Source organism: Protopterus annectens, chromosome 7.part0, assembly GCF_019279795.1.
Source record: "Protopterus annectens isolate FY-2018-M chromosome 7.part0, PAN1.0, whole genome shotgun sequence".
Lineage (NCBI taxonomy): Eukaryota > Metazoa > Chordata > Ceratodontiformes > Protopteridae > Protopterus > Protopterus annectens.
The window spans coordinates 567,234,176-567,249,508 of record NC_056739.1 but is presented as its reverse complement, the minus strand read 5'-3'; the positions used below and the strand labels follow the sequence as shown (position 1 = coordinate 567,249,508).

The following is a 15,333-nucleotide window of genomic DNA, read 5'->3' as shown; positions in this document are numbered from 1 at the left end:
TGTCCATTTCCCTACCACTTTGTAGTGAGTTAAGAATACGATTTTTTAAGTTGAGGTGACCTCTTTACCCCTTTTTGATAGTGTTCTTTAACCATTCCTCACTTATGAGAAGAGGACAAATAATTTTCAAAAATTGTTACTCTGCTTTTGTGTGCCATGAGGAGGCATTCACTCACCATCAGTTCTTCTCCTTTCAGCTGACACTTCACACCAGGATTATACCCGGGTATATTACATTGCAGTTACTGTACTGAACTCCAGCCGACCTATTTCTACTCACTTAGCCAGCCTTCCCTTGTTAGACTCCCATGGTCCAGTGATGCACCTCCCTTTGTGTCATCAGTGACAAGACTGTTTCTTTTCTTTCTGTCTCCTTTCAGACATGTTTGAAACCAACACACACAATACTGGTTACACAGCAGACTCTTCTGTTATATCACACTACTGATTAAACTCTAAACGTTTCTGTCTGAACATCCACCAGCAAACTGGCCAAATTCTTCAGGACTGTGCAAACCAGCCTGTCTTGTTCCCTCTCCCTGTATTATCTTCCCTTATGGCAGCCACTTCCCCTCTGTACCCTGGTGTGTCTGCTGCTGTGACCTACATGTTTCCAAGTATGGCACCTTCTTTTATTTTCTATCTTGAAAATGCAGGTGAAGTATTCAGTCAGTGCTTCTGTTTTGTTCCACTGTCTTCTCTAATGTATTCTGTGCCTGAGGTCTGCACACATGGCATTTGGAGTGAGTGGCAGGAGGGGGTTGTTGCTCTTCCCTAGCGGGGTTGGCGATAAGAGAGGTATACTAGCTGCAGGAAAATCCCTCTGAAAGGCAGGAGGCCTACTGCTGGTGTGTAGCGAAAATTTGTATTAGTAGATACTTGGGGGAAGCCAGGTTAGCAGTGGGGTACATGAAAACATGAACCCATTTGTAATAGTGAAACATTAGCCTCAGTTCATGCTTTGGCCTTATTGAATCAAGTGACATTTTAAATGGCTGGATGAATTTTGGCCTTTTAGATCAAGACAAATTGCTGATAAGATTCAACTGGAATAAAGAACCCCCTCCCCCCAATAGCATTGTAGGCTGCTCAGAGCAGAATAGAATCAATCAGCACTTATTTTAATTGGAAAACATGATATTTAGAGCAAGGTCAACCCCCAAAATAAATAAATAAATAAAATCTGAAATCTCCAAGTATTTGTTTGTGTTGCCACATTAAACCTTTTCCTTATCCCTCACACAGCTTTTATATATAAAGGGTTTCAGAATTCTGGTAAGTTATACTTAAATTTCTTTTTTTTTCCCTGCTCTAGGCATGTGGGGTAGATTATGAAATACGAGCATTTTGTGCTAAAACTCTTGAGGAGAAGATCCATAAGAGGTAAGCAACATGTAGTGTCTGAAGTGATTATGCATGTTAAACTGACATTTTATCCCATTTTTAGATATAAGAGCTGCTATAATGGTGCAGTCTGATGTACCAGCTGTGAGATTAGTTGTGCATCAGTCTAGCTATAATATGGTCATGGATTTGGGGCAGCATATCATTAACAGCCATTTCTTCCTGTGAAAATGAGTTGTTTGTGTGGCAGTGTCTATTGTTTGCATAGTGAATAGCATTAAGAAAGATTAAGTCACAATGTGCATGTTATATGTCTATGCTTTCCGTTTTTGTTTTTATAGATGACATGCATTCCATTGTAGCACCTAAAAGAAGGTTTAAAGTATGTGTGTAACAGGTGAATAGAAATCAACTTGTGCTTTTGCATTTTTTTAAGCTGCCCTTGTGTGTTTTACAGACACAGAACATTTTCTTCTTTCACCCAGTTGAGCATTTGCTCCTTCTGAGAAACTAGGGTTTAGGTCTCCGTGGGTGAGCTCAACTATGCAGCACCCCCCCCCCCCCACCACCACCACCACCTGTTTGGCAATTACACAGCCCTTTTATTCCCTGTGTGCTCAGCATTATTCCTATTCAGGATGAACGGTGGGCCTTTTCCAATCTTGAGACTCCTGGGAAGATGGCATACTGGTGATTTATCATGTGTAGCTCCTTGTGAATCATGGAGGATTTTGTTGATGTTTCTCATCAAGGGCTTAGGAAAATATCTCAGACTGTTTCTGTGTCAATGATGTCACCATCCTGGTTTTCTTAAAAAGATTCTTCACCTCCCATGGTTCCCTAGTGGACTGAGCTCAGTTTCAGTTTTTGGTGCAAACATGAAAATCCTTACCAAGATGATGACTGTTATGACCAAATTACTTTCTGTAAATCAGGTAGGTTTTACTGAGGGGAGGGTGCTCTTTGGATGCTTGAGAGAAAAAAAAAACTGTCAGCATATGCTCAGACAACTGACATGGTCATGGGGGAGATATACTTGCTGCATGTTATTAAAAAATCCTTTGGTTCTCAAGCAGTGGACCACTTGTGCTTCTCATAAGCCCAAAGCCAGGATGCTAACAAACAACTAACCAGTACTTGTCTTAGAAGTGAAAAATGGTAGCAGACGGGGATGCCTCATCTGCCACCTTATTTATTCTTGCTTTTAAGTAAACCACTAATCATGTAGCTGGAAACGACTCTGGAGGTAATATGAACAGCCTAAGACCTTTTTTTCTTTTATACAGATGATTTAAAAAAGGTATGCTATAACACTGAAGCCACCATTCCATTAGAATTAAGAATAATGGAGGCTTTTGGGGTTATGCTGCAATGTTCATTGTACACTGATCACTGCTACAGTAGCCTTAGATACATGGATTATATCTTGCCAAGGATGTAGCACCCAGCCAGCTTCCAAACTTCAGGGTACCTTCCATGACTGTTGGTACCTTTCATGCACCCAAATAGTCAATTTCAGCAGAGCTGACTAAAAAGACAGGTTTGGGTGCCAAGCCCCTCAGAGCTGTCCTGCCATTCAAGAAAGCACTTCTCTGTGAGTTTTTGAGGATCTAAGGTCGGCTTCTGTTCCTTTGCTGGGCAGATAAGTTCCCTTTTGGGGAAAACTTCCCACATTAAAAAAAAGAAGTTTTATTGTACTTTCTTGTTTGAGTTTTATTTTTAAACTAGGAACTTATGTTGTAAGAGACTTTCATGAGATTTAACTCTTTTTAAATGTGAGTGCACTTTTTTCCTGACAGTTAAAAAGCTATTTAATAAATTGTGTGGCAGACAAGATAAGCAGGACAAGGGAAAACCCTCACAAATAGAAATTAGATTGTGTGTGTGGGGAGGGGGGTTCTTCCAAGATTTGATCCATCCGTGGTGAGTTCCTGAAGTAGACATATATGCCTCTCTGAACAATTAACTGGTAAGATTCTGCTCCAGGAGCCCATGCAAGAAGGCCTGGGAAGACAGATGCTTTTTCCTTTCCTTGGGCAGGAATGTTCCTTTATGCTCCACCCCATTTTCACTGATATCCAGGGGTGCATCTGAAGATTTAGGAGGAGTCCCCCAAGATCATTGTGGTGACTGCCTTATGGTTCAGGCAACAGTGGTTCTCCCTTCTTTGGGAAATACAAGCTTCATCACAGAATGGATCTAGTCGCACAGGATCAGGGGTGTTTGATATACCCGACCCCAGTCAACTTCAGCAAAAATAAAAGAAACAACACTTTTTATGTACAAGGCAGTATTTATTAATTATCTTTTCATTCAATTATTCAATTAACTGTATTCAATTAACTATTGGTATAAAAGGGTTGACTTGTAGGGGAAATTTGTTCTGATGAAGTCCTCAAAGGCTTGGGGAAGAAAGCGCTTAACTAATAAATTGGTGGAGCTATATTCTTGTCTTTTGGTTTGAGTGAACTTATGGTGTGACAACTACTCATTTGGGCATTGAACTGTTTCTTGAGTTTTTAGCATTTGGATGTCCTTCAAACGGTTGTTTTTGGATGAACTTCAGCTAACTGTCTGGATGATGCTGTCTTGATTCCCTTTAGGCACCTATTTACTGAGTACATTCAGCAGATAATAATGGAGATAAGAAAGCTTGCTACAAGAAAACCATACATTAGCAAATGAAAAAGCTTTTCTAGTTGGTGCCAGCAATATAACTAGCACCCATTTAGGGCTAGTGTTTTTCTGGTTTTACAATGTTTGTATGAGTTACAATCCTCTGGCTTTTCTTACACCTCCATCAAGGTTCTTTATTGGCCATTTCAGCATGTCTATCTATGGAGCCTCTTTAAATGCATTCTTATGTCAAAAATTTTTTTGAAAGGGGTCTTGCATAAGAGGCTTTCAAGAAGACTGGTGGCCCCTTCTTGAAATCTTAATTTTATGTTGGAGAAGTGAACACTTTCTCAATTTGAACTAGCTAGTCTGGTTGAGTTGAGGTTCTTGACATGCAAACTGTTTTACTGATTGCTCTTACCTCTACAAGAAGAGTAGCTGAGTTGCAAGCTCTTACAGCAAGTCAACCCTATACTTTAAGCCAAACTGTCTATCTCTCAGTTTTCTTTTGTGAATCTAAAAATGAGGTAGAAAGGTTACACCATACTTTGGATGTCCACAAACAACTCTGGTACTATCTTGACAGAACTAAATCTTTCAGTTCTTCACATCACTTGTTCATTCCTTGTATAGGTAAGAAGGGACAGCCTGGGTCAAAACAGACAATTTCCAAAAGGTTGTCTAAGGCTATTATCTTTTGTTATACTCGCCATAACAAAACACTTCTAGGCAAGTCCAAGTCCCACTCTACCAGGGCATTGGCTTCATCTATGGTTTTTTGGAAAGGGTTGGATTGTAGACATATTCTAGAAGCTGCCATGTGGTCCTCTGTACATACTTTTACAAAGTACTAGAAGCTTGATTCCTTCTCTAGGTCCAGATCACACTTTGCTTTAACCATTCGGCAGGGGTTCCTGGATCCTTCTCCTTCCACCTCCAAAATGTAATAAGCTAGGGTAATCTACCCTTATAGTTAGGGATAATGTAGCAATGATTAGTATGAAGAATATAGTACTGTTGTGTTAGTAAATGTACTGTAACAGTAGATGATCAAATGATCACTTCTGCAGTAGCTGCTCCTTCTCTTTATCCCCCTTGTTTCTTGATGTGTTGTTTATACCAGTGTGTGAATACTGATTGACTGTTGTTCTTAGCATTGTCCTCTAGGGTCCAACCTCACTGTGTCTGTTTGCATCAAAGCTCTTAAGGGTTTGGCACCCAAACCTGTCTTTTTACTCAACTCTGCTTGAGTTGTCTGACAGTTTGGGCATGTGAAAGGTGTCCTGAAGTTTTGGAACCTGCCGGCTGTTATATCCTTGATAGGATATAACCCATATAACTAAGGCTATTGTAGCATTGATCATTCAAACATGTACTGTTATGGCAAGTTTACTTACACAACTGTACTGCTTCAGTTTAACTTGGCTAAAATAAAGCAGGCAGGTTTGGTGAAGGACATTAATGAACTAAGTTATAAAGAATTGTGTAGGCAATCCATGCTGCTCCTTATCTTCCTATGGATCTCTGTTGGAATGTTTGTGACATTTTGGAAGTAACTGCGAGTGACGTCTAGTTGATAGGATGGACTTTAACTCTTTAACCCCGACTACCATCTCATAGCACCTCTGTGCTTAACACCGAGCATGCTGTGAGACGGTAGTAATTACATGTTGTTACATACGAGTGCCTTCTCCCAGCATAAGTAACTTTGCAGGCATATTGTAGCTCCACTGTTGAAAATTAAGTTGAAAAAGTAACTGAACTTTATCAGTTACCTTGTCAGTTTCAGCATGGAGTTTCGTGGTCTTCATATTTGAGTTTAATTAGAAAATCGGCTTGCAACACGCCTTGTATTTGCGTCTCAACAGCAAGCCGATTTAGTATGCTTTTCATCAAGCCAACTGGTGGCAGCCATTAAGAGTCACCTCTTGCTTAACACCCCCACTCTGTTCTAAATTTATATGCCAACTTATTTTAGAATCTGCTTCCCTTCTTTTAAAGCATGTAACTTTAATAATACTGCATGCTTTTGACCCTTATGCTTTGTCTCAAGATCTTTGATTTGCTGAGGGGCAGTCACAGGACAAGGGCATCTCTAAGTAAAAGGGAGAATAAGTAGTTATGTGCCTAACAACCGCAAAAGTTTAAACTTTCTGGGTCTAAGTAACTGGAGAGAACTCATGCTTGGCTACAGATATGACACTGTAGAGTACCACACTGAAAACATAGGTCTTAGAAAAAAAAAAAAAACAGTAAGCAACATGTAATACAATTGAGGTGCAGTCTCCCCTCTCTAAAAACAGTAATTCACCAGCTAACTTAAAATTCACATTGTTATTGCTAGTATTAGCAACCATCCATATCGAAAAGCTACCATTGAACGACCGGGTACCCAAAACGGCACTGAAGCAAAGGTTACAGCACATTTGCATTTGCTGAAGAAGAGACATAATGGTCCATTCTGTTAGCTGTAGTGCAGCTTTCACCACTCTCCCAAGTCCCATTTTAACTTCCCAATACAGTCAAATGAATGTGTTAACACTATCCAAACCCCCTTGCTGGATTCGTATGGGAGCAGCCACCTTATTCAATCTATAATAATTTATCGTATATCAGTACAGGCAACGTGTATCACACTGCAACAAACAGTTGATAAAAAATACTGTATGTATATGCTTTTTGTGTATTTAGTAAGTGTTTTCATTTTGTCTATTAACACTGGGTTTTTATGTATGTATTTTATGCTACTAGGCAATCGTTTGCACCATGTGGTAAGAGGCCCTGAACTCGTGTAGCGTGTTCACCTAAATGCAGTTTGGAGAATGTTTTAAGTGGCACTGTGTAAACTATTTGAAGGTTTTAGTGCGCTCAATCGATCGTCTGTGTACGGCATGTGGTTGTTACACACAGCAGTGCCTAATAAAGCAGTTAATATGGTTCTCTTTCTGCAGTCTAGCAGGTCAGTTCTAGTCTGATCAGATTGTTTCTTTTGTTGTAGTACTAATCAGGTAGCCATGCCAGCCATAAGGGATTAGATAGGAGTTTGGGTCATAAGTTTAATTTGGCCATATTTTTCAGATGTTTGAGCCTATAATTCAAAGGTGAGTGGATAAGGGGCATCCAGTGCATTGAAAGAAATTGATCTAAACCAAAGGAGAATGGTCCTTCGAAATTTAATTTTTGGTCAATACTTAGAATTGGCAGTAGCTCTCGCATCACTTGGCGGTAGTGGTGATGCTTAATGCAGGGTTCTCTGAAATGGTTGGCAGGCCCTGGTCTAACCTGCTGCATAAAGCTAATTAGTTTGCATTGTGTGCCCTCAGTGGATCAGAACTCATATTGACTAGCCCATTAACAATTTCTAACTCCTGAAGTACTACATAATCCCTGTACCTGTCCAATCTTCTCGGTACTAGATTGCTATTATGCCAGGTCTCGTGCTCAGTACAAATTCTGCTTGAAAACAGTGCAGGGTAGAGTTTATACTCACAGTCCACGACCATAGAGCTCTCTCCCAAATTTGGTCGGAACTGTCAAGCCTTCTCAGTTTCTCACTAACTCAATGGCTGTGCACCTGTCCTGCACATCAAGAGCTTTGTATTCACCATACTGTATTCTTGGGGGGGGGGGGGTCATTCTTAGCGTAGTAGGTCTGCTTCTAATATATTGCCAATTAAATCGCTATCTCAATGCTTTATTGTGTTCTGTTTGTTCCACGGCCTAAATGTATGTATATCTTTTCTTGAACTTTTCAGTGTATCCTAACAATGGATTTGCTGATGCCTACAATGTTTACCAGTTCAAACGCTATTGTTTTTTTTTTCAGTTTGTGTTACCTGTTCTTATATTAATAAACATTAGTTTACTGAAGATTACTGAAGCAGAAAACATTCCCTGTCAATTGCAATTTGGTGTGCAGAGTTGCTGTACAATGTTAAAGCCAGTTGGGCTTTTATTTACTTCGTTTTTTTTTTTTTTTTTTTTTACAGCTTGCTGTTTTTATTTTCAAATACATGGACAGACTGCAGATGAGATCAATAGGAAAATGTTTAATTTCATGGTTAACAGAGTGTTTGTGCATACATGGACAGACTGCAGAAGGGTTCATTGGCAAATGTTTCATTTGGTTGTCAGGGGAGTGCTGATGTGTACATGGACAGACTGCTGGAATGATCTTTGGGGGAAATGTTTTGTATGGTGATCAGAGGAGTGCTTGTGCATACGTGGGCAGATTGAGAATGGATCACTGGAGGAAATATTTTATTTGGTGGTCAGGGGAGTTCTTTTGTCTACACAGGCAGACTATAGAAGAGAACATTGCATGAAAAAAAATTATTTGCTGATCAGAGGACTGCTTGTGCATACATTTACAGACTGCAGAAGGGATCGTTGCTGGAAATGTTACATTTGATGGTTAGGGGAGTGCTTCTGGTTCAGTTAGTTATCAGGGAAGTGCTTGTACACACTTGGATCGACTGTAGAAGGGATTGTTTATGGAAAATTTTCAGTGGTTTATTAGTGGTGTGCTTTTGCTCACCTGGGCAGGCTTCAGACAGGATTGCTGGAGGAAATGCTTCACTTGGTGGTCTGGGTAGTGCTTTTGCATTCTCAGACAAACTGCAGAAGGAATCTCTGGGGAAATGTTAATTAGGTGTCAGGACAGTGATTATGCATAACTAGACAGACAGGGATCGCTGGGGGAAATGTTTCATTTAGTGGTCAGGGGAGTGCTTGTGCATACCTGGACACACTGCAAACAGGATCCTTACAGGAAATGTTTCATTTTGTAGTCAGGGGAGTGGTTGTGCATACAATGGACAGACTACATAAGGGAGTATGGTGGAAAATGTTTCATTTTTTTGTAAGGGGAGTGTTTGTGCATACCTGGAGAGACTTCAGAAGGGCTCCTTGGTAAAAATGTTTAATTTGGTGATCAGCAGAGTGCTTGTGTATACCTGGACATACTGCAGAGGGGATAATTGGGGGATCAAGGGGTTGCTTCTGCACACCTAGACAGATTGCAGACAAGATTGGTGGGGGAATGGTTCATTTGGTGGTCAGAGGAGTGCTTATGCACACCTGGACAGACTGAAGAAGGTATAGTTTCAGTAAATGTTTCACTTGGTTGTCAGTGGGATGTTTGTGCACACCTGGGCAGACTGCAGACAGGATCAGTGAGGGAAATGTTTTCCCAGATAGACTGCAGATGGGCTCTCTGGGAAAAATGTTTTAGTTGGTGGTCAGGAGAGTGCTTGTACATCGCTGGGCAGACTGCAGAAGGAATCACTGGTGGAAATGTTTTAGTTTGTGCTCAGGGGAGTCCATGTGCATACATGGATAGACTGAAGAAAGGATCATTACTGGATATGTTTCACTTAGCGGTCGGGGGAGTGCTTGTGCATACCCGGACAGATTGCAGAAGGGATTGTTGGGGGAAATATTTTATTTGGTGGTCAGAGGAGTGTTTGTGCATACACAGAGCCCAGGAATTGTTGGGAGAAATGTTCCATTTGTTGATCGGGGGAGTGCTTTTGCATACATGAACAGGCTGCAGAAGAGATCATTAGGGGAATAGAGATGTAGATAGATAATGAATAAAGGCAGTTGTGCAAGTGAAATGCAGATATCAGGTCACTTCTGTGTTTGCATTCTCTACTTTGATGGGGTTTGTGACACTATGCTACCTGAATCAGCCTTTCCAGAATAGGCACACTTGTCTTCTCCAAGCCAGCTCCAGGAGATGCCCTGGCTACTCATGGAACCTGGGTTCCCTGGGTCAGAGTCAAGCCATTGACACCAGTATGTTGTTACTGATTTTACACTAATTGCGACATTGATCAACCAAATCTTTGGGACAATGTTTCTGCCTTTGTCACTTATGCATCTAATACTAATCAGATGGATGATTCAGTGAGATAAATGTTATTACTTGTACACTAATATATGTCGTGTAGAATTTAGGTGAGAGGAAGGGCTCAGTAATATACAAGTGTCATACTACTTTTATTAATTTACTCTGGTCTTTCTCTATAACAGGTGGCAATGACTCAGTCTTACATTACACCTGCCCCAGGAATGTAATGAATGTCTCTGCTCAACAGGTTATGTGCAGCAATTGTCACCTTTATCTGAGCACGATGAACCTTGCAGTAATGAAATCCAAGTCATTATCACATTATTAATTGACAGTGTGTGCAGTTACAATATAACACTGAGTCATTGTCACTTGTCAGGTAAAACCTTCAGTAGCTGTCACTGCTATTCACATTACTAGCTGTCATTATCACATTGTTGAATGCACATGCCAGATTTTGGTTTCTGTCATTGAGGAGTCATGCAGAAGTCTCCCCCAATTTCTTTCTTTTTTCCCATTATTTTTATCGTAAGATACAGATAAAGGTATCCATTGTGCTTATATGTTTCATATTTTTTGTGAATTACTCTCCTGTCACTCTCTGTCCCTTTAGATAAAATGTATTTAGGGCAGGGCAAGAGTCGTTAGGTTATTTCCCCCTTTGATTCCTTATATCCATTGCTGAATGGACAGATGGAAATGGAAAACGCAGAGGTAGGGAAGACTGCTGACACTGAAGTAAGTCATGGGACAGTGCTGGTATCAGCAGTCTGAGTGGGTAGTCAGCACTGGTATGGGACATTTTAGGTGTCCTTGAGTGCCATTGAAGCCTCATGCCTGTCCAGGTTTCATTAGTAGAGTGGCAGTCCTGAGCCTGCTTTTTTTTTCTTTACATGTGTCCTTTCTGTATCCCTGTGTCAGTATCCAATCATGCAGTATTTTGGCTAGAGCAAGAATGTTTTTGTTTACCACGATTTGTACCCACAGCCACTCTGTCAAGGTTTTTCTGGTTGGTAGATATGGCAGGGAAAGATGTCATCAGCTATCACAGTTTATGGCTCAGGTCATGAAATGTATTACATGATGTCCTTCAAGAATGCAACTGCAGTCATAACATGTGGGTTGTCCTGCCTCAGGCAGCCCTCGGTCGGCCGGATTCCAAAGTCTGGGTCCGACGTCGGCTGATGTCGCATTTCTCTCCGACGTCAGAGCAGCTGGAGTACATAAGCATCAGCCGACGCCATTTTCTTCAGTCTTTCTTGCCGCACGGTGCCCGAAGCAGAAGCAGTTCGCAAGTGCCGGTCGGTCAGCTCCTGTATTCTACGATACCGAAGTCATCAAAAAAGCTAAGTACCCTGTTGGGGACCTTTTCTTGCCTCAGCCGATGTCAGAAATTACTGAAAAAGTTAACAATTGTCTTTTTTGTGGTAAACAAATACCTCATAAGGATTTCCACTCTTACTGCCTCCCTTGCCTGGGCCCAGACCACAACGTCTCGGCCTGTGTAGCCTGTGCTCGTTTCAACAAGTGCACTCAGGCGCCGGGTGGAGTTCGCTGAAGATTTTTCGGCGATAATTTTGCTTACACCATGCCGTCGGACCTTCCGACATCGCAAACTCCCAAAAAGTGAAAAGACCGGGACCGACATCCTCGGCCCGCGTCTACCTCCAACTCCACGCCAAAACCTAGCGCGAGTGCTCCGGTTCCCTCTGAGACGATCTCTCCACCGCTCCAAACCGAAGACACCGCATTACCGACGACTCCGATTCCAGACATTACTCCGCCAGGTATAGATTTTCCTCCGGATACCGAAACCGAAGAAATGCCCGAGACCATTGCTGTAGACAAGGTCACTCCTGCACGTGGAGCTGCCAGGCCTCCTATGGCCATGTCTATTAAGGCCTACACTAGGGCTAAGGCAGCCAGCAAAACAAAGCATATTACTTCTAAATCCTTACCTCAGCCGACTCCGGAGACATAAATTATGTCCATGGCGGCTGATTTAATTTCCATGATTAGAGGTTCACAGGCCCATCCTGAGAGAGCATCCCAGCCTCCTCCTGATAAAAGGCCCCGGGTTGAACCCTCTGACCCTACTCCTTCAGATGAAGATTCTGAGGGCTCTGTCCACTCTAATAGCCAGGAAGAGCTCTTCCAGACCTATGAGGACTCGGATGCAGAAGATTCCATCCCTTAGGCCTCCCCTCCTGAGGATATTTCTTTTGGGGAAGTTCTGCACACCATGAGGGAACATTTCAAGTGGCAAGGTCAGGAATATTCTGATTCTAGGAAACGCCTGAGGACTTTCCTTAAGAAGCCTCAGCAAAGGCCCTTAGCTATTCCTCCTGTACTTGATGTTCTGGATGATTTGTATTCTGACTCTAGTGCTACCCCTGATTCTCTTCCTCCTGCTCCACCCAAGCCAGACTTGTATTACAGGGTCCCAGAAACTCATTCCCATTTATTCAGGGCCCATACTGCTGATTTGGAAACTATTTCACAGGGGCCTAAAGGAGTTTCAGCCTCCACCTCAAAAAATCCTTTGCCCTCCAACAGGGAAGCGAGGTCATTAGAGAGATGGTGCAAAAAGGTTTACACATCCACTACCTTATCTATGAGAGCTTTAAATTGCCTTTTTCATATGTTACAATATCAGGATTATCTCTTAGAAGATTTACAAAAAACATTAGCTTCTCCTGATCCTTTGGACAGGAAGACTTTGCAGGAAGCTGTACATAACACTCAGCAAGTAAGCAATCACTTCCTGCAGTGTGGATATGATGCACTGGAAGCTTCATGTAGGGCAGCTATGACAGGGGCAGTGATTCGTAGACATGCTTGGTTAAAAGATCAACCTCTACCAGATCATGTAAAAGCAAAACTTCTGGATGCACCTTTGGAAAAGAACAAGCTTTTTGGTGCAAATGCTAAGGATGTGTTAAAGACCATCGAAGAAAAAGCAAAATCAGTTCAGACTGTGAAAGATTTCCTCCAGGTTCAACCCCCCAGATTCAGTAGGAATTGGCCCTCAAGAAACTGGTCCTTTCCTAATCCAGAAAAGTTTCAAAGGGGTAAGAACAGACGTGGCCGAGGAAGAGGCCAATACAGGGGACGACAATGGCAGCCAGGAAACCAAAGAAGTGACGCAGGGGTTCCACCTGCCCAACAACCACAAACTCAATGACTTTCCTGTACTACCGCCTACCAGGGAACAACTAGAAGCTCCCTTGAGCGGGAAATTATCTCTGTTTGCAGAAAACTGGCACAGACTGACAAAGGACAAATGGATTTTGGACATTATAGACCGAGGGTACAGGTTTCATTTTCATACCTTACCAAGAAAACAAGGCATGCCAAACCTACCACAAAATCAGAGGGCAGAGGCTATCAAGCAAATCACTCTGCTGACTCGAATGAAAGCAATAGAAAGAGTTCCACAACAAGAACAAGACCAGGGTTTTACTCAAGACTGTTCCTTGTTCCAAGAAAAGAATCTCAATGGAGACCAATACTGGACTTGTCCGCATTAAACACCTTTCTCATAGTACCAAAGTTCAAAATGCTGACTCTACAGCAACTCCTTCCCATGCTGGGCAAGGAGTCGTGGCTGATTACTCTGGACCTCAAGGAGGCATACCTGCATGTCCCTATCAGACACAGCTGCAGAAGATACCTCAGATTTCTTGCAGGGCCAGAGCATTATCAATTCTCAGCATTGCCATTTGGCTTATCTACTGCCCAGAGTATTTACAAAATGCCTGGCTTCAGTAATTGCTCATTGCAGGCTCCAGGGTATACAAATTTACCCGTACCTGGACGACTGCCTCATACAAGCGGACGACAAATTGATGTTGACAAAAAACCTGGATTATGTCATATGATTACTTCAAGCTCTGGGATACACAGTCAACTTCCAAAAGTCAAGACTGCAGCCAACCCAGCAAATAATCTTCTTAGGAGCCAAACTAGACACAGCCTCTCAGATGGCTTACCTGACAGAAGACAAGCAAGAGAAGTTAACTCATTACATCAAAGGTTTAGCAAAACTCACCCAGATGACTGCAAGGAGATTCCTACAGGCCCTGGGTTACATGGCATCCTGCATTCTACTGGTTCCATTGGCAAAACTACACATGAGAAAGCTTCAATTGTACCTAAAAAGCATTTGGTCTCAATACAGCAACAACTTGGAGACAATCATACCACTCATTCCATGCCTACAAAAGGAATTCCTATGGTGGGCCTCGGTGAGCCAGGAAAACACAGGTATGTCATTCAAAAAAACACAGATAACACAGACCATGACTACAGACGCCTCAGACCTTGGATGGGGGGCGCACATGGAAGGCAGGTGTATACAAGGACAATGGTCTCCAAAGTAAACACATCTGCACATAAACCAAAAGGAAATGCTGGCAGTAATGCATGCCATCGAGGCTTTTCAACACCAACTCCAGCAAGGCCATTTAATGATACGGACAGACAACACCACTGTGATGTGGTACATAAACAAGCAGGGGGCACCCACTCTTACCCCCTTTGCAGACTGACAATGCAGCTTTGGGAGAAATCACTGAGCCTAAACATCCAGTTACAATCCCAGTTTGTTCCAGGAAAAGACAATGTGTTGGCGGACAGCCTAAGCAGGAATTTCACAGATCCACACGAGTGGAGGTTACATCCGAAGGCCTTCAGACAACTCACTTCGACATGGGGCAAGCCAGAAGTGGACCTATTTGCCTCTCACCTCAACCATCTTCCACCAAAATTTTGCACAAGGACATACCATCCAAAAGCTTGGAAAATAGATGCCCTCTCATTCAACTGGAACTCCCTAGCAATCTATGCATTCCCACCTCTGCCACTGATGACCTCAGTATTACTAAAGATCAAAGCAGAGAAGCCCAAGGGAATCATAATAGCTCCGGATTGGCCAAGACTACACTGGTACCCACTACTAAGGAGCATATGTCACACCAGGAGGTGGGCCCTCCCCCAGTGGCCTCTACTTTTGACTCAACACAATTTCGAAACACTGCATCCAAATCTTCAGACACTGCAGCTAACAGCCTGGGAGATCCCATAAATAACTTCAGCTTATCTCTCTCCAAGGAAGTTCAGTGGATACTAACAGAGGCTCGAAGACCATCCACCAGAAAAGTTTATTTAGCAAAGTGGAAAAGATTCAGCAATTGGAATACCAGCAAGGGATATGATGCATCATTGTTGAACATTCCACTCGTCTTGGAATATTTGGCAGATATGTTAAAGAACGGCCTCTCATATTCTTCCATAAAGATACATGCATCTGCTATTTCAGCTAGATACAACACTGATCCTCCTGTTTTCTCTCACCCCTTACTAAGACAATTCCACAGGGGAATCAAGAACATTAAGCCACCAAGAAAGGCCCCAGTGCCAGCCTGTGACCTCAAGTTTGTCTTAGAAAAACTGACTCTACCTCCATTTGAGCCAGCAGCTTCAGTTGACTTGCAATTTCTCTCATGGAAGACAGCTTT

General features: G+C 42.3%; 1 protein-coding gene across 1 annotated transcript in view; it reads left to right on the top strand.

Annotated features, from left to right (window-relative positions):
- The window catches only part of ARRB2 (arrestin beta 2), a 530,032-nt gene that overhangs the window by 314,532 nt on the left and 200,167 nt on the right, over nucleotides 1-15,333 (top strand). The window contains exon 6 of the mRNA XM_044076297.1: nucleotides 1,316-1,383. Within this exon, the coding sequence (XP_043932232.1) occupies nucleotides 1,316-1,383 (68 nt within the window). The remainder of the gene's footprint in view (nucleotides 1-1,315; nucleotides 1,384-15,333) is intronic.